This window comes from Vulpes vulpes, chromosome 14, assembly GCF_048418805.1.
Source record: "Vulpes vulpes isolate BD-2025 chromosome 14, VulVul3, whole genome shotgun sequence".
Taxonomy (NCBI): domain Eukaryota; kingdom Metazoa; phylum Chordata; class Mammalia; order Carnivora; family Canidae; genus Vulpes; species Vulpes vulpes.
In genome coordinates, this window is record NC_132793.1 from 131,766,504 (window position 1) to 131,789,422 (window position 22,919).

The 22,919-nt window shown below is 45.3% G+C and overlaps 1 protein-coding gene across 1 annotated transcript; it reads right to left on the bottom strand.

The window, feature by feature from the left end:
* Nucleotides 1–220: 220 nt before the first annotated feature.
* Nucleotides 221–22,507, bottom strand: LOC140595279 (uncharacterized). Its single transcript, XM_072735180.1, has 5 exons — nucleotides 22,265–22,507; nucleotides 20,846–20,941; nucleotides 2,181–3,321; nucleotides 1,400–1,466; nucleotides 221–559 (listed from the first exon to the last, which is right to left on the bottom strand). The coding sequence occupies exons 1-3, from the start codon at nucleotides 22,505–22,507 to the stop codon at nucleotides 2,284–2,286; spliced, it is 1,377 nt and encodes a 458-aa protein (XP_072591281.1). The 3' UTR covers nucleotides 221–559; nucleotides 1,400–1,466; nucleotides 2,181–2,283.
* Nucleotides 22,508–22,919: the final 412 nt, after the last annotated feature.

Here is a 22,919-nt window from a genome sequence, read left to right on the forward strand (position 1 = left end):
CTTTCTTTACTTAAAGCGCCTGCTACTGCTCCGTAGGCTTTGCAGGTTTACACATTGTGACTGTGAAAGTTAAGGTACGGGCATGGTTATCATCCCCATTTTACAAATGAGGAAACTGAGGCCCAGAGATGAGGAGTACCTTGCCCACCCCCCCACCCCACCCCCAGGTCCCACGGCGAATAAATGATAGGGCCAGATTGAGCACCACTGAACGGAAATATTGAAAAAATGGATTTGCTCTTGCCTCTGACTTGTCTACTCCAGATGTCACCTGACCTCATCAGGCCACCGCCCCGCCATAAGGCTTCCTCGCTGTCAGCTTATGAGGTTTTCCCAATGCTGGTGCAGATTTGGCTTTACCCACCGGGAATGAAGCACGGTGCACCCTCTCCCAGGAGCACAAAGTTCCTTTAAGATTTGCAGACAGGGGCAGCCTGGGTGGTTCAGTGGTTTAGCGCCTGCCTTCGCCCGGGGTGTGATCCTGGAGACCCGGGATCGAGTCCCACATCAGGCTTCCTGCATGGAGCCTGCTTCTCCCTCTGCCTGTGTCTCTGCCACCCTTTTGAGAAAAAAAAAAAAGATTTGCAGACAGGGTTCCTAAGCATAAAGGTCCTGTTTGGTATTAGGTGTTTTTGGTTGGGTTAGGGGTTTGATTTGGGCGGCTTTTCTCAAGTCAAGAAGATACCCAAATTACACAATCTCCCAAAGACTTTCTTAGTCGATCCGGCCAACATAACCATGACTATCATTCACCGTGGAAGAGCAGATGCACACCTCAGAAAAGAATCGAGAGTTTCTTCGAAGCTAATCGATCTATCAACAATTGTTTCTTGAGGACATAGTGTTTTTTAGGTGGCAATTCCTCAGAGGACAACAGGGAGATTCTACGTCCCCTGCTGAAAGGCACAGCAATCAAGCCGCACATTTGCTGAGTGTCTACGAAAAGGAGAGCATTCTGCTAGAAGACTGGGAAAAATATAGATAACAGGCTTGTTTCCTGCTCTCCAACATTTCATTCATTCAGTATTCGCTGAATGCCTAGTATGTACCAGGCAGGTATCGAGTAGTGGGAATTCAGGGGGAACAAGAGAGGCAAAAAAGTCAAGTCAGTACTCAGGGATATAAGAACACAGTCTCTGCCTGGGGAAATTTATGATCTTGCTTAGGAGATAAAATGTACACCCATTAAATAATTAGCCACTTATACAAGGAAGTAGTTAATTAGTTGTTAAATTGAGGAGGGCAAGCTGTATTATGGCAATAACTGCAGTATAAAACCACAAATTGTCAAATCACCGAGGCCAAACTTCTTTAAACAAAGATTATATGGGGGTTTATCCACCCCCCTCCTCCTTTTATTTTAAAAAGGCTCCACACCCGACCTGGGGCTTGAACTCACCACCTGGAGAACCAGCGTTGCATACTCCACTGACTGAGCCTTTCAGACACACCACCCCTCCGTCTTTCTGTGAAAGATAAGGATGTTGGTTGGCACGGAGAGGGCACTGGACTCGAGGTTAAGATTAACTGCCTATGCCTCTCACTACTGGAGCCAGAAAGGAGATAGGGAGGTACCTGCGAACACTGAGAGACCTGCCCCAAGCAGGCCAGAGTTCAGCACTGAATCCTTCATCTCCTATCATCTTTGCCAAGGGTGCCACACTCTCTATCAGGGTGGCCCCAAAGCATCCTCTGGTTGAACAGAGGCATAACGTCACACCGTGCATCTAGCACAAACCGAAGTGCAGAAAAAAGAAAGTTATTTCTTTCTTTTCTCAACTTTCTTTGCACAAAGTTCTTGCTGCTTGGGAAGACCAGCAGATCTGTAGAATTACTGACGCTTCCATGTGCAAGCCTCACAGAAAACACCCAAGTTCCCCTTACAGCGATCGCTTCCCTTTCTTCCGACTTCTTCAAAGCCTTTGCCTTCCCTTTCCTGGACTCCCAGGAACTTGTCATCTCTTCTTTCCCCTCTTGCCAAATCCCATTAAAATCCACCCTGAGCCCCTTTCTTTGCCGCCTGCCTGACTCCTACCACCTCGTTCTTAACGTCCAGACCTTACGACTTTCCATTAATTTACAGAGTGATGTCTTCTTTATCGTCTACTTTTCACCCATTCGTGACTTCAAGCATCTGATGGGGGGAGGGGGGGAGCACGGAGCGTTGGAATGAGACAAACCTGGTGGAAACTGCAACTCCACCATTTCTCAGCTGTGTAACCTGGAGAAAAATGCATCTGCCCTGGCTTTGGGGGCGGGGGCGGGGGCGGGGGCGGGGGGTGCTTAGGGACCTCGGAAGGACCCCGCCGCATAGGGTTGAGGGCGGCTGCAGGAGCGTGAACGAACAGGTGTGCCTCGCGCGCCGCCTGGCACCCGGGTCTTCATCCCGCGGGGAGGGCTGGCCCGGACAGACCCGGGCGTGTGTCCCGAGCGTGCTCCTAACTCAGGGGAGCTCCCCGCTCTTTGCCTGCGCGGTGGTTTGAGTTCATCTTCCCACCAAACATTCCTGAACTCCGTAGGGCGCGGCCAGCACAGACGCAAGATCCGTCCGCCCGGCCCCTCCCATCCCAGAGGCAAAGCAGCCCTTCCCGGGCGTCGGGCTCCGTCCGCGTCCCCGTCTTCTCCCCGCTTCCCCCGGCGGCGGCGGCGGCGGCGGGGAGGGGATGGGGGGCAGCCAGGACCGCGCAGCTCGCCCCGGGCGCGAGGCCAGCAGCGCGCCTGCGCAGCCCGGCCGCCTCGCGCATGCTCGCTGCCGCCACCGCCTTTCCCCAGGTGCGCGAGCTCGCGGGCTCCGCGGTTCCGGGACGCTGCGAGCCGCCCTAGCTCGGCTTCCGGCTCGCGCTCCGGGGGCGGCGCGCTGACGTCACCGCGCGGGCGGGCTGCGGTGGAGGCGCGGCGGCGGGGGATTCCGCGCGGCGGGTCGCTGAGAGGGGCTCCCCCGCGTCCCCGCCGCCCACTCGCCCACGGAGGGATGTGCCGGTGGGTCTTGGCGTTGAGCCCGCCGCCCTGGGACACCGGCGCGCGGCGGGGCGTCGTCCGTGACTCGGCCTCGTCTGCCAAGCGGGGTGAAGCCCCCGCCCCGCCCCCACCCGGAGGGAGCGCCCTTGGGTGCACGGCCAGGTGCGTCGCGGGGCGCCCACCCGGGCTCGCGAGGGAAAGGAGGCTCCGGTAACTCGAGAAACCTCTGGAAGGTGATGGAGGCGATCCCGCGCACGCCGGCCCCGGATCCCAGCGGCGAAGCCCCTGCGAAGTACGAAGAAGAAATGCAAAAAAAAAAAAAAAAAAAAGAAGAAGAAGAAGAAGAAAAGTGCAAATAGCTCCCTAGCAAGATTCTTTGACCCTAAAGCCAGTAAGGCGCGGAATGGTCCTTCGGCTGGTTGAGTGAAGGTCGAGTGAAGGTCGTGAACTTCCCCAGCTGCATCCTTCCGGCCTGGAGGAAGGCAGGCTTTGAAAAGGTGTCCTGCATCCAGGGTACGAAGCCAGAAGCCCTTTTGAGAATGTTCACTGTATTAGCGTAGTTTTCTGAAAGCCACCCGACAGAGCAAAAAAAGCAAATCCGTTTTGCACCTCCCCTCCCCCCACCAAGGCTAACCCAAGCGGGCTCAATGTGGAGTCATTTGTATTCTCCAAGAGGATGTCTGCTCTGTTAACTGCTTAATTTGAGGGGTTTCGTGAATACTGTTGATCACGGAACATCTGATAAGGGCTAACGCAGTAGTAGGAGTGGTCAGCGGAGCTGTGACGAAGACCAAAGTAGCGACGTTTGTAACTGAAAATGAGAAAATGAAAAAAAAAAAAAAAAAGAAAATGAGCGCTGCTTCACGGTGTGCACAAACGAGCCCTTGGGTAGTATTAATTCTGAAGATGAAACGCAAATTGTGCAACAGGTAAAACACCATATGCCTGCACTTTTGACAGCAACGGACTGGAACAGTGATTGATGGAATGGAAAGACTTTGGAGCATGATGCAAGAGACCATGCTTCTAAGTCAGATGCCTACTTACCTAATCTTAATTCACATAGGACCAAGAGTGTTTGTTCTAGAAGCAAAGCTAAGGATGGTTTAAAAAAAAAAAAAATGTGTTTCAGGGAAAGTATGGTTCCATGGGCACACAGCACTAACCCAATGTTTATGACATCTGTGAATTATGAAGCACAAAGTTGCTAAAGTGCTCTTAACAACACTTGAGATCATCTAAGAGGGATTTACCTACCCTCGATTTCAAAGTATACAAAACGCGGCTATTTTTGGAAAAGATGCCATGGGACAGACCAAGCAAGGAAGAGGGAAATAGACTTATTTTAAAGTTGAAAAGGGTTACCCACCTCGCTTTTCTGTGGAAAGTTCATCCAGATAATGAGGGGTTAAGCCACTTCTTGTTAACTTTGTATATAAACATGGCCTTAAGTATACCCGTTTGGAATTTAAACCCTTCATGAGGAGAAGAGGAGCTCCTGTATCTCGGTTCCAGGAAAGCCATGTCTTTACTAGAGGCTTATTTGAGGTATGACGTCTTTAGGAATACAGCTTAGGGTCAGGAGAGGGGGCGGCTGGCTGGATGGCTCAGTCGGTTAAGCATCCAACTCCTGATTTCAGCTCGGGCTCAGGTCATGACCTTGAGGTTTGGAGATCTAGTGCCCAGTGAGGCTTGTGCTGACCCTGGAGCCTGCTTGGGATTCTCTCTCCCTCTGCCCCTCCCACCCATGCAGATCCTCGTGTTCACACAGCCATTTACTAATTGTGTGCCTGTGGCCAAGTTACTGAACATCTTAGCCTTAGTTTCCCCCTCTGTAAAAAGGCAATAATAATGGTACCCACCCAGGGTTGTTGCGAGGTAAAAACAGCTTTAAGGGTATCTGGTGCACAGTTAGATATTATCTAAACTCTTGAGGGTGTTAAGGACAGAGCTTGTTTTCAATTAAATTGTGCAAAAGAGGAAAGTGGGACACATGAAAAAATATAAAAGCACATACAACAAAACTAGGCACATAAAAATTTTTACAGCACCATATGCCTGGGGGGGGGGGTGCAGTCAATGATGATATTTTAATACAGGTTTCCAAGAAAATGGGACCCAAGGTAAAGGCTTATATAACAGCAATTCTTTAGAGAGTGTAACTCCAGGGAAGGAAGAGTGAGGGGGAAAAGGAAAACGAAGTAGGGAAGGAGATAGCAAAAAATCCAGAAGGTGAAATACTGAGCTGGCCATAGCTATGCAAGGAAGAGCTGTTCTGTCTCACGTGTCTCCCTAAAGGACTTGGGAGACCAGTGTTTTGGAACAGAAGAAGGAAGAACAATGATTCCCAGTTCCCATCAGTCAAAGGTTATTGCGGGAGACATGAACCACCCCCAACCCACCACCCCCATACTTTTTGAATCCTGCCTCCTGCTACTCCAGGCAGCTGCCAGGAAAGCCAGATCCCTCAACAGCACTAGCATTATCCTTGCATGAGCTGAGCTGGCAAATGAATGGGAGCCAGTAGCACTTCCCAACTGTCCACCTGCAGCCTGCAGCTCAGCAGTGTCTACCGCCTCCAGAGCTACAGGGAAGCCCCCTCAAAAAAGCTGGGGATTCAAGGTATTGAGTGAGATTTGATTATGTCCCAAAGCAGCATGAGTGACCTGGAGCAAACAGCCTCACAACATCAAGGCTCCTACCACTAAGGCTGCTGTGGAGTTCAATAGCCTCCCTTCAGCGAAGATTGAAATATTCCTTCTGCAACCTAGGAGGATTCCTTTGCAGTGAGGTAATGTTCTAGATGGTAACTGAGCTTTAAACAGACAACTATACAAAGCAAATCCAGGGAGGCACACAAACTGAGTTCAATATAATGATAATGGGAGAAATATGGGAGGACCAAGGCATAAAAGGCACTGTGAACTAAGAGAAGCCCTTCATGCTTTCAAATACTAAATGCATTTTCGGGGTCAGGTACAATGTTAGATGCTAGGATCAAAAATAAATAAGATAATCCCTCTGTCCAAGACCTGAGGACAGGCTCACAGTCATACAATAGCAATAAAAAGGTAGTCATTTATTCATGCTTTGTTATTTAATAATTTCTGTCACCAGAAAGTGCTAGCTCTACAACCTCTGGTGTGGTTAAATCATAAGAAAACAGGTTTCTTTCAAGAAGTTATTGCCTCGGGCGCCTGGCTGGCTCAGTTGGTAGAGGATGCGACTCTTGATCTCAGAGTTGTGAGTTGGAGCCCCATGCTGGGTGTAGAGATTACTTAAAAATTTTTAAATCTTTAAAAAAGAAAAAAAGGTCTTGCCTCAAAAAATTAATATCAAGTGAGTTTATGAATAATTTGATACTTCACCTAACATAGCTCCCAGGATCTGGTAAATGTGTTAATATTGACACAAAGGTGCTCCAAAATGTGTTTGCAATGGGGAGGTACAATTATTGCAGGAGAGTCTGGGGACAAGCCTTCTGACATGGAAGGGAAGGAAAGCAGAAAGCCCGGAGATGTGGAGTTTCAAATCATGGAGGAGCATAGTCTCAGAGCATTACTGCCAATCCAGAAGGAAGATGATGATGAGATTTTAGTCGTCTCTCAAACTGGGACAAATTCATGTTATTTAGCCAAAATTGGGCCCTTTACTATGCCACAATTAAAAAAAAAGAAAAGGAGACACATCCCATGGCATTACATTCTAACTGGGGAAGCTGATGGGTGATATGTAAGATAAATGAGCAAAATATGTCATGTGTTAAATACTGCCGAGTGCTAAAGGGGTTAAGGCCAGGAGGGTGGAGGTGACTCAAGTAAAGACTAGAACAAAGTGAAATAGTTCTACAGTTATCTGAGGAGAGAGGATCCCTGCAAGCAGAGAAGTTTGGGGGAAATGGCCTTATGGCTTGTTCTAGGAATAGCAAGAAGGTAAGCATGGCCAGCATAGACCAAGGGAGGGAATAGTAAAAAGCTATAAGAGAAGTCATGGGGCCAGAAAATGCAAGGTGTTACAGATCATGGTAAGAACTTTGTAGCTTTTTCTTTTGGATGAGTTCAGAAACCAGTGGAAGCTTTTGAATAGCGTTAATGCCGTAGGACATACTTCTTTAAAGTTTCTTATTTAAATTCCAGTTCACATACAGGGTAATATTAGTTTCAGGTGTATAATAGAGTGATTCAACACTTCCTACAACACCTGGTGCTCATCCCAAGTGCCCTCCTTAATCCCCATCACCTATTTAGCCCATCCCCCACCTACCTCCAAGGGCATTGTTTTTGTGTTCTAGCATCACTCTAGTTGCTTCATAGCAGGAGCCGGAACAAGAGTTGGAGCCTCATGCGACAGTCCAGACCAGAGACAACAGAAGTGTAGGTCAGAATAGTGGCAGAAGTGATGGTGAAAGGTGGTTGAATTCTTGGTAAATATTAAAGGAAGAATCAACAGGCCTCATAGACCAACAAAATACAATGTTGCATTGTACAATGTTGAGAGCAAAATGAAGGATAATGCCAAAGTTTTGGGCAGAAGCAACTGGAAGAATAGAAGTGCCTCCCGTGGGGGAGACTATGAAGATACTGGGTTGGAGGCAGGGGGTGGTGGTGGTAGAGGTTTAGAAGCTCATTTTGAGGTAGGTTCCACTGAAGATGCTATTAGGCATTGGGTGAAAATATTGGTGAACAGTTTGATATATAATCCTGGAGTCCAGAGGAAAAGCCCAGGCTGGAGACTTCAGTTTACATGCCATCAGCATCTAGATTGAATTTGACACCATGAGATTATTCACATGTTCTCCAAATGCACCCTTCCTGTTGTGTTCTTCACGTACTAAACAGGTGCAAATTAAAGGAAGAGTACTTAACACAGCAAGGAACAAATTTATAGACTTCACTACCCGTAGAAGTAGTACAAAATAAATATATTTTTAAAAGATTTTATTTATTTATTCATGAGAGACACAGAGAGAGAGAGGCAGAGACACAGGCAGAGGGAGAAGCAGGCTCCATGCAGGGAGCCCAACGTGGGACTCGATCCTGGGTCTCCAGGATCACGCCCTGGGCTGAAGGTGGCACTAAACCGCTGAGCCACCCGGGCTTCCCCAAAATAAATATTTAAATAACTGCAAAGAAGGAATTTAGTTAAACTGATGATCAAATGATCCAAAGTGACTCTATTAAGGGAAATTCAGTAGTTCAGGTTTACACGCTTTCCACCCCTCACCCAAGTTTGGGATTGCAAAGAGTGTACTTCAAAATAAAAGTCTTTGGAACTTGTCAACCCTGAGATCAGTCTACATTTTTTGCTATTGAGAAACCAAATATGCCAGTATTAGTTTCCTAGGGCTGTCATAACAAAGTACCACAGACCAGGTGGCTGAAACAACAAAAATTTGTCATACAATTCTGAAAGCCAGAAGTCTAAGATCAAAGTGTCAAGTAGGGCTAGTATGTTCTGAGGACTGTGGAAAAAGACTCTGTTCCCTGTCTCTCCACTTGGCTTGGAGATGGATATCTTCTCCCTATGTCTCTTCACACTGTCTTCACTCTATGCAGGTCTGTCTCCAAATTTCCCCATTTTTTAAGGACATCAATTGTATTGAACGACCTCACTTTGACTTGATTACATCTGTGAAGACCCTCTCTCCAAACAAGGTCTCATTCTAGAGTACTTGGGGGTTAGGACTCCAACATATGAATTGGGGTGAGGGCGCACAATTCAGCTCATAACAAGTCCTATTAAATTAACAAAGGTCTATCTGTTGGTCAATTGGATTTAAATAAAAAATAAAAAATATAAATGCATAAATAAAATAACAAAGCTAAATTTCAAGATTCTCTTGCAGCTTAAATGAATAAGTATCTGGGACAGTCCTAGCACCTGATAGGCAATCAACTGTAAAGAGGCAGAAAATATGGCTTAAAAAACAATAGTGATCTAAGTACAATCCCTAAAAGAGCCTTCTGCTAACATGACACTAGACAAGAGTTGGCTATAAAAATAATGAAAATGTCACTTACCCTCAGAGCCATCCAAAAATTGCAAATATAAGTGTGTTGGGTAATCGTAAAATCCAGAAAATGATTTAGGTTTTAGAGTTGACATGATCAGATTCAGAGGCCCACCCAACAAAAAGAAAGTCTTAATTTTTCCATGTGCTAATCAAAGCTCTTGTTTGCAAAGGACATTCAGTTGCTCAGTTTTACGTACTTTGTGTTACACAATTACTAAGTGTTTATTAGTCAACTGATCAATCAAGTTACTAATTACTGATGCTGGTCACTGTGCTACTTGCTGGGCATCAGAGGTTAAAAAAGAGAGAATGCCTGATCCCAAGCAGCTTTCCATCTAATGATGGAGACATATGAATAAAGATGAGGTGAAAATAGGATGCTCCCTAACTACAGCCTGCTGAGGTGCTAGGAAAGACTCCTTGGAGGAATAATAATTGAGATGGCTTTGAAGGACAAGAAGCTCTTACCAAGTCAAAGACTGACTAGAGAACTGAGTTGCCTTCAGCTCAGGCCATGATCCCCAAGGTCCTGGGATGGAACCTTCCCACTCCCACTGCAGGCTTCCTGCCCAGCAGGGAGTATGCTTCTCCCTCTGCCCCTCGTCCTAGCTCATGCATGTGTCCTCTCTCTCAAAAAAAAAAAAAAAAACTTAAAAAAAGACTAGACAAAGAGGAAGAAACAGACATTCTAATCGAAATAATATCATCTGAACTTTTATTGAATGGATAAAGTAAAATCTTTCTTAAAGAAGAGTAAATATGCACTCTCTGAAGAACAACCATATTTTTTGCTCAACAATAGCGTGTAGGGCAGCCCCGGTGGCTCAGAGGTTTAGCGCTGCCTTCAGCCCAGGGTTTGATCCTGGACACCGGGGATCGAGTCCCACGACAGGCTCCCTGCATGGAGCCTACTTCGCTTCTCCCTTTGCCTGTGTCCCTGCCTCTTTCTCTCTCTCTATGTCTCTCAGGAATAAATAAATAAAATCTTTAAAAAAAAAACAATAGCATGTAATAATTGAATAATAGAGCTTGGCATTGTAAGGCCTCAAACTCGTGTGTGTGTGTGTGTGTGTGTGTGTGTGTGTGTGTGTGTGTTTTAATAAATCACTTCAAAAGCTCTTAGTATACCCTACTATAACTTGAAAGACCTAAACCTAAAAGCACATTCTACCTAATAAGCAATGTGATTGGACAGACGGAAGAAAACCATAGTGCTGTACACGCACAGGAGCAAAATGGGTGGGAAGGGATCTTTAGAAAAGCAAGTGGCTTATTATTTTCAAGTAAGAGAAAGAAGGAACAATGGCGGCAAGGCTTCTGAAAATTGGATAAAAGGTATTGTTTGGCTACTAGGAAGCTCAAAGTGAAATTCACTGTGAGATTTTAATAATGACATAGGAACTTAAGCCTATATAAATACAGCTTACTCTCTTTCCCTTTTTAAAATTCTTCTGTTCTATCAAAATGGTGATTCTCTATATAGAACTGGAGAATGAAAGAGGGGAGACTGTTGAATCTGAGATAGAGTTAGTTTGAAATGTCTCTGGTACATGCTGGTGCCAAAATACAGTAATAATTTCAGTATATGACAGAGCTCCCAGAGCACAGGGTGTAGACATAGACCTCTTCTCTACCTGCACTGACTCTCTGGTACTTTTATCTGCTCTCATGGCTTTCAATGCCATCATCTTTTGTTGACTCCCAAATACAGTTCTCCAGCTCAGAACTACCTTGTCAACTCTGGGCTCATATTGACATCTCCACTTGAATATCTAATTAACATCTTAAATTCACCTGTCCAAAAATCATGCAACCATGCCCCTGATGTTCTCCATCTCAGTCAGTCCCCATCTCAGCCAGTGACTGAAACCTTTCCTCTCATCCCCACATCTAGTCACCCAGCAAATCCTATTTCTTTGAAATAGAAAAATAATCTGACCTTTTTCACCACCACTACAGCTACTGCTCTAGTCCAAGCAACTTGAGTTGCCTGGGTTATTGCAGTTGCCTCTTGTCTGGCTTCTGTATTTGGTCCATGCCCTCCAAATTCTATTCTCAACACGTCTGCCAGAGACCATGTTATTTCTCTTCAAAATATCCTCAAACAGCCCATCTTTCTTGGACGTAAAGCCATAAAGTGGTGACATGGTCCCATGTTATCTAGCTCCAATTACATCTCTGACCTCATATCTTATTGCTCTCTTTCTCCTTTAAGCTGGGGGGAGTCCCGGGGTCTCCTCACTCCTGGAACAAGCCACATACACCATCGGCTCAAGGTTTTTGCATTTACTTTTCCTTCTGAAATGTTCTTCCAACAGATAACCACATGCTTGCTCCCTCATTGTCTCCCAACTCTTTGCATAAATATCTCCTCCTCCTTGGGACTTTCCTGACCACTCAGTTTAAGACTGCAACTCGCATATCCACCCACAGACAGTTTTTAACTTCCTTGCCTGTATTTGTTTTCCCCATAGCTCTTACCTTACCTTAAAAAATACTATATATTATATATACTTACCATGTTGTCAGTCTCACCAACAAGCATGTAAGTTCCATGAGAGTAGGCATTTTATCTTCTTCTGAGCCCAGAAAAAGTGCCTGGTAGAGTAGATGTTCAATTACTATTTGGTGAATATTGAATGACTCAATGACTGAACACATAGATCTGGAACCCAGGTAGGAGTTTCTGCCAAAGATTTTTTTTAAATGGCAGGGTATCATTTGCATATAGATCCAAGAAGTGGATTACCTAGAGGGAATGTGCAACGTGAAAAGGATAAAGAGTTGAAATCAATCTTAGGAACAGGTAGAGAAAGAAGTGGTGCAATGAAGGAGACTGAACACCAATAACAAAAACATACAAGGAGAACCAGGAGAGAGTGAGCAACAAAAAGGTAGATGAAAAAAAAAAAAAAGGTAGATGAACTTTCAAAAGGAGTGGTTAACAATGTCTACTGTAGCAGAAAGGAGGAGTAAGACTAGCAATAAAAAGTGTCCATAGAGATTGCTCAGCTATTTAGGAGGAAATAAATTGCTGGTCATCTTACACCATATGTCCAACTCCAGACAAAGTGTTGAATGCAAAACATCAGTGAAGAAATATGCTCTTAATAAGAGGAAAGAATTTCCTAAGCTTAAAATAAATTATATACTTTACAAACATACTGATGAATTTGACTCCATTAAAATGAATAATATTCTTTAGATCCCCAAAGAAGCTGAACCAAAATGAAGAGGCTAAAATAAACTGGTAAAAATATGTGCAGGAAATTTGACAATGGAAAAATTACCTTCTATTAAAGAAAAAAGCTGGAAAGAAAAATCTTCAGATTCTAATACATAAAAGGGTGAAAGTACAAACAGACATTTCATAAAAGTGGAAATGTAAACAGTTAGAAATGATCTACATGACTAATAAACAAAGAAACACCAGTTAAAACAATGCTGAGGTTTTTTCTACTATTAACACAATTTAAAAATATAATTATGGCAAGCAACCTGTGAAAAAGAATTACTTAAACACCGCCAGTGGACCCAACCAGGTGCAGGCCATTTTAGAAATTTATGTAAAAATAGGGTGCCTGGGTGGCGCAGAAGGTTAAACGTCTGCCTTCGACTCAGGTCATGATCCCAGCTTCCTGGGATAGAGCCCCACATAGGGCTCCTGCTCAGCAGAGAGTCGGCTTCTCCTTCTGCACCTCCCCCTGCTCATACTCTCTCTCACTCTTGATATGTGCTCTCTCTCTCTCTCAAATAAGTAAATAAAATCTTTTTAAAAATCTATTTAAAAACACAATAAGGGGCGCCTGGGTGGCTCAGTTGTTTAAGCATCTGACTCTTGATTTCAGTTCAGGTCATGATCTCAGAGATCGAGCCCCTAGTCAGGCTCTGCTTCGCCCTTTCCTTCTGCTCCTCCCCTCCACCATTCTCTCTCTCTCTCTCTGTCTCTCTCTCTCTCTAAGATTTCATTTGTTTACTCACGAGAGACACAGAGAGAGGCAGAGACATAGGCAGAGGGAGAAGTAGGCTCCCCGTGGGGAGCCTGATGCAGGACTCAATCCCAGGACTTGGAATTACAACCTGAGCTGAAGGCAGACACTCAACCACTGAGCCAACCAGGTGTCCCTCTCTCTCCCTCTCAAATAAATACATGAAATCTTTTTTTTCTTCTTTAAATAAGACTAGAATAAGATAGTCACAATTAGCCAAAAGGTGGAAGCAATCCAAATGTCCATTAACAGATGAAGAGACAAAAGAAAATGTGGTATGTATGTTAAAGGAATATTATTCACCTTTAAAAAGGAATGAAATTTGATACATGCTACAATATGGTGAAATTTTAAAAGATTTTTCTACGTGAAATAATCCAGATACAAAAGAACAAATACTGTGTAACTCCATTTATATAGAGTATCTAATAAAATCAGATTTATAGAGAAAAAAAGTAGAATGGTAGTTGCCAGGGTCTGGGGAGGGGGAAGTGGGAAGGTATTGTTCCATGGGTAAAAATTCCATCTAGGGGCAGCCCAGGTGGCTCAGTGGTTTAGCGCTGCCTTCAGCCGAGGGCCTGATCCTGGAGACCTGGGATTGAGTCCCATGTTGGGCTCCCTGTGTGGAGCCTGCTTCTCCCTCTGCCTGTGTCTCTGCCTCTCCCTCTGTGTGTCTCTCATGAATAAATAAATAAAATATTTTTTAAAAATTCTATCTGGGATGACGAAAAGCTCTAGAGACAGTTAATGATGATAGTTGCACAACATTGTGAATGTATCTAATGCCACTGAATTATAAAATTTAAAATAGTTAAAATGGTAAATTTAATTTGTATGTATTTTACCACAAAAAATCTCAAAAAATGTATATAACAAGAGTCTGGAAATGACCCATAATTCGCTTTTATTTGTTACTTTTTTTTAAGATTTTATTTATTCATGAGAGACACAGAGAGAGAGGCAGAGACACAGACAGAGGAAGGAGCAGGCTCTTCACAGGGAGCCCTATGCGGGACGCCATCCCTGGATCCCGGGATCATGACCGGAGCCAAAGGCAGAGGCTCAACCACTGAGCCACCCAGGCACCCCTTTTTTTTTTTAGATTTTATTTATTTATTTGACAGAGACAGCAAGCAAGCACAAGATGGGGGAGTAGTAGAGAGGGAGAGGGAGAAGCAGGTTCCCCACTGAGCAGGGAGCCCGACGTGGGGCTCAATCCCAGGACTCTGGGATCATGACCCGAGCCAAAGACAGATGCTCAACCAACTGAGCCATCCAGGTGCCCCCAATAATTCACTTCTAGAAATTATTCTTGTGGTGGGGTGCCTGGGTGGCTCGTTCGGTTGAGCATCCAACTCTTGGCTTGGGCTCAGGTCATGACCTCAGGGTTGTGGGATCAAGCCCCACAGCAGGTTCCCCACTCATGGAGGAGTCTACTTGAGATTCTCTCTCTCCTCTGCCTTGGCCCCTCCCCTCATTCAAGCTTTCTCTAAATCCATCCATCCATACATCCATCCATCCATCCATAAATACATACATACACACATAGTCTTATGGAAATAAACCCAAAATCAAGCAACATGTTTATGAGAATGTTATTTATCATTGCAAAACAACTCTTTGGAAACAAAATCATGATTCAAAGAGTGATGGCACACTTCTACTAAACTGGAAGCTCCCGGACACCAGCTACCTGCCTATTCTTGCTTTCCACTCCATCTCCATCACCTTCCTGTGCTTGGCACAGAGAAAATACCTCACAAACAGTTGCTGAATTAATTAATATGGTGAAATGTTATATATAAGAGTATTTACAAACGGTTTAATGACATAGGACGGGGCTTGATATAATAAGTTTAAAAAGCAGGATAAAACTTGTATATACAGTTTGATTTCAACTGTGTAAAACAAGGATGCTTTTCATGTGGGATGATGAATTCCCTTATTGTTTAAGCCAGTCTGAATTGTGGCTTTTTATTATACCTGAAAGCATCCCAACTGATCCTTGCACCCACACAAAAACTTCACTCATAAGGAGTTCCTAATGCTTTCCCCGAGCTTACTAAAGACAAAAGCAGAAAGTAAAAAAGTAATGGTACAATTAATAAAAGCTACCTGACAGCAAGGAAGAAAACAGGAAAATGCTTTAAACAAAACACAAAAAAGCTTTTGCAGTACCATAAAAATACAGCCGGCTGGAGCATTTAGCAGAGGATCAGACAGTTTTACAGGCTTCATAATTTTTTAAGCTATTCTTATAATAATGGATATTTGTAATAATGATCCTGAGTCACCAATAATGATGCCCCATTTGTGCAATATATTCTGTTTGAGAAGATGGTGCATTATATAATACAGTTTGGAAGGATTCTCATTAAAATGTTTAAAACATTTAAAAGTTCCAGGACTTACGGGGGTATACTGAAATGCAATTCTTCTGGAAAACTCACTTAGCCAGAACTCATTTTCCCAATATTGTTAAAGAGAAACAAAAAGTCATTTTGTATGACAATCTAACATTATTGCAATTTTTTGAAAATCTGGAGTACCTAATGATCCCTTGGGATGGGATGGAGAGCTTGTTAAAAATGTAGTTTCCTCAGCCCTTCCTCCAAAGATTCTAATTTAGTGGGTCTGGAATGGGGCTTACGTAGTGGCATTTTAGCAGACACCCAGATGATTTGAACCAGACATTCCAAAACAGTGGAATCGAGCTATAAAGACTTTATTTAGGAATTGTTAGAGAGTTCTCTGTTTTACCAAGCCTCCAGCTCAGACCATATCCATGCTTGTTACTCCGCCCGAAAAGAAGTAGATGGCCTCACCTCTTAAATTAAAAGAAAGTACTAACCTACCTAAAATAACCTGCTGCATTTTCAAGGGAGTTGTGAACCATACATGCCCTAACTTTAGCGAATGTTTTTCTCATTCCATTTTTTTTTTTCTCTCATTCCATTTTTAATCTTAAAGAACTCCTGCTCCGCTATTACTAATATTTAAAGTTTGGGTTAACAACAGACCTTATCCCAGATTTCATATTCAATGTTGATAACAACATAATCTACGTTATTAATAATCGGTGGTGTCAGTACAACATTTTTTCATTGTATTTTCACCAGAATGCTTCGGCACCACACCTCCTTTTTCTGACTCCTCAAGATACCTGATCCTTAAATATCCTCAAGATATTTAATACCTGAAACCTTCATGGAGGATGGGTTATTCGTAAGACGCTGGGGAAAACATGTAATGAATATAGGGGAGTTTCAACCAAATGTATGGTATGGCTGAAAAGTTTGGAAAGACATGAATTTATTTGGACGAGGCATTGATATATTTTTCTTAAATAAGCATGAGGCTTTAAAAAGTGTCATGATACCACTCACACGATGAATAGGAATTAGTCAGACTCTTAGAAGCAGACAGTAGAGTAGAAGGGTGGTTGCCAGGGGCTGGGGAGGGGGAAGCAGGGACGTGTTAGTCAAAGGATATGAAGTTTCAGTTCTACAAGATGAGTAAGTCCTAGAGATCCCCCTGCACAGCATAGCGCCTGTGGTTAGCAATCCTGTATTGTGTACTTACAAGATTTGTAATGGAGGCAAACCTCAGGTGAAGTGTTTTTATCGCATAATAATAATAATAAAAGGGCAAGAGAAAACTTTCGGGGGCTATGGAAAAGTTTACAGCATAGATGATGGTGATGCTTTCGCGGATATATACTTATTTCCACGCCCATCAAGATATATGTATTAATCACGCTCAGCTATTTGCATGTCAAAACACTTTTAGAAATGAAAAGGGTCGTGAAAACACTTTCCACAAAACTTTTTTAATACAGGAATTATTTCATAACTCGGTAATCACACGGTATTTCTGCCAGTGGCAAAGAATTTTTCTCCTGCTTCTTCTCATCCCTTTTCTTCTTCACAAGTCTGTGATTGAAATGAACATCTACACACCCAGACATGGGGTCTACCTTCATTTCCTGACCTCCTGGGTCTCAGGTATCCCTAGAAAATAGGTTTAGGGGATCCCTGGGTGGCTCAGCGGTTTAGTGCCTGCCTTTGGCCCAGGGCGTGGTCCTGGAGTCCCTGGATCAAGTCCCACATCGGGCTCCCTGCGTGGAGCCTGCTTCTCCCTTTGCCTGTCTCTGCCTCTCTCTCTCTGTCTCTCTGTCTCTCATGAATAAATAAATAAAATCTTAAAAAAAGAAAAAAAACAGAAAACAGGTTTACTCTCTGTAAGAATCTGCTTTCTCTGGTACCTGTAAATCCTATCTTATTTTTCCTGCACCATTTCGTCATTTGCTGAGAGTCTCCAACGTACGACGTCAGACCTAAGAATATGCAGATAAGTAAATATACACTATCTTTGATTTGCTGACAGCCTAGTGGGAGAAAACGGACATATAAGTGAATGATTACAACACGGCACAATAAATATTGTAAAAAACAGGCTGCTGGATCACAGTAGAAAGAGTGGCTAATTCCGCCCGGCCAAATACAAAAAAGCTTCTTGGAGGGGCTTCTTGGAGGCTTCTTATATATGATCTGGGATTTGAACAGGTGTGAAACACATAATTTAGGCAGTGTGTACCCTATGCAGACATGGAGATAGGGGAGGGCACGGCAGGTTGGGTAGAAATGATGGAATTTGGTGAACAGTTGGATATGGGAAGTTGAGGGAAGGGAGAGAAATGAAGCTATTTCCAAAATTTCATTCATTCATTCATTCATTCAATTTAGCACATACTCTGCGACAAGAGAGGAAGGAGACAAATTGCAGTAAGTGGAAGGGAGAGTGTAAGGGGAGAAGCTGATTTGAGGGATGAGGTCAGATGTGAACACGTTGACCAACAGTCTCCTGCAAAGCCTCCAGCTCTACTGGCCTGTCCTGCCCTGGGAAACAGTACTGTTGAGAGGAGGAGCAGGTCCAGGCTGCAGATGAGGGGTAGGACCATCAGCAAAGGGGGTCCTGGACATGACCAGACACACAATTTGTGGAGCCTGAGGAAAAATAAAAATGTGGGCCCCCTTGTTCAAAAAAGCAGGAAAAAAGTGCCATTAAAGTCATTGAACACACTTAAGATACTAAAATACAAGAGTGTTTTCCTTTCTTCTACAATCTCTCAACATATCATGGAGGTTTTTATGGGCTGTTTAATGTTGTTCTCGATAAATAAAAATGTAAAATTACTGGCATGAATTTTACCATGAATCTTTATATGGTGCAATGCGAGCACTCAATGTAAATAGCAGAACATTTAACTTGAAATCGCTAAAATTAAGCGACCTATTTCTTGGCTTGACCTTGGAAGATGAGTCAAGCTGGTCAGAGGAAACGAACACAAGCTGGACTTAGGGAAGTTAGAAGGAGGAAGAAGAGGCTCCCGCAGGGCATGGTGTGGGCCCAAAGGACTTGAGGATACTTGTAGAGTGAATCCAGTGCCTTGCAGGTGTCCGGGATTCCACCCTGGGATTGGCACATCCCCATGCAGTTGGAAGGGACAGCTGCCACGTTCCCCCTCCCACCAGCACCCAGGCCAACGTACCACACCTCAGCAGGGAGACAGGAAGTCAAGTCAGGCATCTCCCCTTTACACAGGCCAGCTGTCCCAACCCACAACAGATGGGCGACCCCAACAGTATCGCAACCCCTGTGCCAGGATGTGCTGGGTATTTGGATCAAGGGTGGTGAGAGGCTGGCCCTGGCCAGCTCACCCGCTGAATGAGCTGTGCTGCTGGCAACCTGGGGCAGGGGGCGGACAGCCCCCACTGCTGAGCCTCACCCCGAGATGCCACTGATTGTGACCCCCCTTTCCTCACACCTGTGCTCAGATCCCTGCCGGGGTGAGGAGCAGCGGTTTGGGCAGGGGTGGAGGAGGCATGGAGGGGAACAGGCAAGACCCAGGTGTGCAAAGGTCGAAAGACGGCGGCCGAGAACGCTTCCCAGGGAGGCAGGGGGAGGAAAGATTACACAGAAGTGAGAGGCCAAGCCTCCAGGACATGCTCCGTTGTCCCATCAGACTTCACCCACAAAACACACATCCAGAGATATTTTAAGAACTTCAAGACAGCAGCTGCACAGCATTAAGCCCCAAGCACGGAGGCCTTCCGAGTGTGGGCTCCTGTGAAACCACATTGGTTGCACACCCATGGAGCCAGCCCTAGGCTCACGACATCACCCAAGAGGCTGAGAAAATAGAAGAGAGCCAAGCAGGAAGACTAGAGAACCCCCACATGAGAGAAGTAGGGGGGTGGGGGTGGCAGTGGGAAGCGAAAGCAAGGCAGAGATGAACAAGCAGGAGAGAGAGGTAGGCCCAGAAGCCGACGGAACTAGAGGATCTTCTGCAGCAGAGGCTTCTCCTAGCAGGTCTGCAGAGATGTTTACTCGTCCCACAAGCATGTAAAAAGTCTGAGCCAACATCTAAAAATTGGAAACACTCTCACAAAAACCAAGCTTTGAAACAAAACAAAACAGAACAAAATCAAGGGGTTTAACAAGGCTGGCTCTACACGTCTCCATGGCCATAATGGAGCCAGGGATGAGCAACAACTGGTCCCCTAGAAGGGGCACCTGTCCCCCCAAGTGCCAGGCCGCCTATGGCTCCCCGGGGGTCTGCACGTGCAGCTCCACTCACATGCTTGGCCCGTTACACGTAGGCACAGGAGTTGAGAAACTCGGGTCTGCGCCGCTGCATCCAATGTCACAGAAAGGTCAAGTAAAAGGGGCCTAAAAATAGGGCACTGGATTTGGCAAGTAGGGAAACATTGGTAACATCTGAATCGGAGCGGCCTGAATGGAGCGATGGAATGGAAGCCAGATGGCAGTGGGCTGGGACGTGAATGGGAGGTGATGAAGTGCAGCCGGCAAGGGGAGAGGCTCATTTTTCTCAGATTTATTTTGTCATAAAGGAGGGTGATGGAAAAGCAGTTCGAACCCACCTCGCCATCCGCGTTCCTCCCGCATCCTCCGTCCCACATGCTTTATAACTAAAGAAAGAAGTAAAGCAACATGACTTGAAGGAAGATCTCTGTTTAAAATTTTACATTGCAGGGGGAAAAAAAATCAGTTCAAGACCAGCAGTGGAAATTAACTGGGATTTTACTGTTCTCTGTCAGCATGTCATACCCAAGGATCCCAATCATGAGTCCTTATTGCTGCCAGCATTGGTGCTTAGGGAAAATTAAATGAGGCCATTTCAGACTCACTCAGAGGGGCTTTTTGTTTTGTTTTGTTTTGTTGTAAGCCACCTTAAAATATTTCGTTTTAGGACAACGTGATGTTTTACAGCAAGTTGCAGGAAAAACCCGTTATGTTGGTATTGCAGAACAACACAGAATTACACATTCAGGAGCGACTTTAAAAATCGAGAAAACTGTTTGACAGACCTATGTTGTTGTTGTTGTTTTTTTTAAATAACAAACTATTCAGATCCTAAGCTGTTGTGTAGCATAAGCAACATTCCTCCTTTCAATTGTTGAATAAACTAATCTTAAAATACATGAAGACATCTGTTTCCACCTACTGCACCGTTGTTTGGATGTTTTACAGACTTGTCTGTTCATACAGAATGTAATGGAGAAGGCTGATATTTTATCATGAACATAGCTAGGTTTATTTATTTATTTTTTTATTTTTTTATTATTTATTTATTTATGAGAGTCATACAGAGAGAGAGAGAGAGAGGCAGAGACATAGGCAGAGGGAGAAGCAGGCTCCATGCACCAGGAGCCTGACGTGGGATTCGATCCCGGGTCTCCAGGATCGCGCCCTGGGCCAAAGGCAGGGGCCAAACCGCTGCGCCACCCAGGGATCCCCCATAGCTAGGTTTAGATTCAGCAGGCTCCGCATTTTACGAAAGGTCTGACTTGGTCAAGCATACCCTGTCCCCAAAGTGGAACTCGCCAGAATTTTGAAAGCCGAATGCCTCCTGCTTGGTACTACTGGCGATGCTCTGTTCTGATTTGTTGACAGATTTCTGCGAGGCAATTTAGGTCAAGGTTTGGAACCCTTGCAAAGTAATCAGATTTGCACCGTGGCTTCCGCTACCCTGTCAAAGCACAGGAAGCCTGGTGGCTCCCTCCGTGGCCTACTCTTGCCAACGACGTAGAGTTCGCCAGGGTCTTGTGAGAGATGCAGCCTTCAACACCTAATTGTGTGCATGGATGTGATTTTGTGACTTTGAATGCATGTCAAGTCCATGAGACAGGCTACCCTTATTAAAAAAAAAAAAGAAAAGAAAAAGTGTGTGTGGGGGGAGATTGTGTTATTCTTGTTTGTTTTTAGTGCAGTTCTGGAAGGCGCCTAGGGTTTATTTAATAAATTGCTAGATGTCATTAAGAAAAGCCCGGAGCCAAACTGTAAACCCCCTTAATCTACCACTTTAAGCATCACTCTCCGACGCCGATAAATAACTTCAGCCTGCAAGGAAGCCGATACCATCTGTGTGAAGTGCAAACTTGCAACTCAGTGGGCTGGTTCTGTGCACAACCACAACAACTGGCCCATCCTAGGCTCGGATGCAGATGGTATGGGGAGCTCATGGGATCATCGCTGAGGGTGTAGGGAGGGAAGGGCTCTGTGGTAGGCATAGGAAATGGATGCGTTGGGGCCAGGGCGATGGGAAAATCAGCCATTCTCACTTTTTTCTTCATTATTCAGCTGCTCTTTAGCCATTAGAGACCTCGATTCTGTGCCCACTACATCACTGAAATGCATGTCTGCAAACCCCATGGGATTTTCGTCAACATTTATTCTCCTTGACACCCTGCAGGAACTAAGCGTCGTTGCAGGTCCCATTTTTCATGAAGCCTTCTTCTCCCCGGACCTCCAACGCCCAGAACTGTCTTGGTTTCCCTGCTACTTCTCCAGCTCCTCTCTCCTCTCCGACGCTCCGTCCTCCCACCCACCTGCGCACAGGCCTCCTGGTGGGCCTGCTTCCCTTCCCCTCACCCTTGGTGATCTCATCCCGTATTATGCTTTTGGTTCTCTCTCCTATGCAGATGACTACTGAATCATGTTATATAAACCCAGCTTCTTTGCCAAGTTGTAGGCCAATGCCAGTGAGCAGGGTAGTGGAGAGAGCTAGAAAATTGGAAGTGAAATCAAACGAATGACAGGTGAAAATTCATAATGCGACAGATGCCGATTCTTCTCTGCCTTCCACAGCTCCCAAGTCACTTTAATTCTGTCTCCCCGACTTCTCCTAGTGCCTGAAACAATGGGGAGCATCGTGCTGCAGTCTCCGATTTCTCCTCTCCCCTTTTGTCTCATCCCACCGAGCCCCACAGCCTCTAAATACTGTATTTCTGCGAGAGCTTGGTCCCCCGCCCCCCAACTCCTTACACTCATCAAGCTTCTCCCGCAAGCTGCAGTCACAGCGCCCGACTGCAGGCCTCGGTGAGTCTCCTCTGCTAATCAAAACCAGGGCGGCCCCGCTGCCCCGTCTCTGAGCTCCTCCAGGACAGGTACCTGCGAGGCCTCCACGGCTTTTCTTCCCCCCACTCTCCCGTTTGACCACTGCGCCCCAGTCAAACTGGACCATTTCTCCAAATAGCCCTGCAAGCTCTCGCACCCGGGCCTTTGTGCCCCCCACAGAGCGGCCCTCCGCCTTCACCCCTTAGCCTGACCTCAAGGCGATGTTGGTCTGTGTTTGGATGGGAGGGTAGAAACCACCCTAAGGTGTGGGGGAACCTGGGTGGCTCAGGAGGTCAAGCATCTGACTTGGGCTCAGGTCGTGATCCGGGGATCAAGCCCTGCTGGGTGAGGAGTCTGCTGCTCCCTCTCCCTTGGCCCCTCCCCTCCCTTGTGATTTCTCTCTCTCTCTCTCTCTCTCTCTCTCTCTCTCTCTCTCTGTCTGTCTCTCTTTTAACCACAGGGAACCCCATATGGAGAATCCAGAGAATCCGTTTCAAAGATGCTGGAAGGGTTGGAAGAGCAAGAGGAAGGAGGAGGAG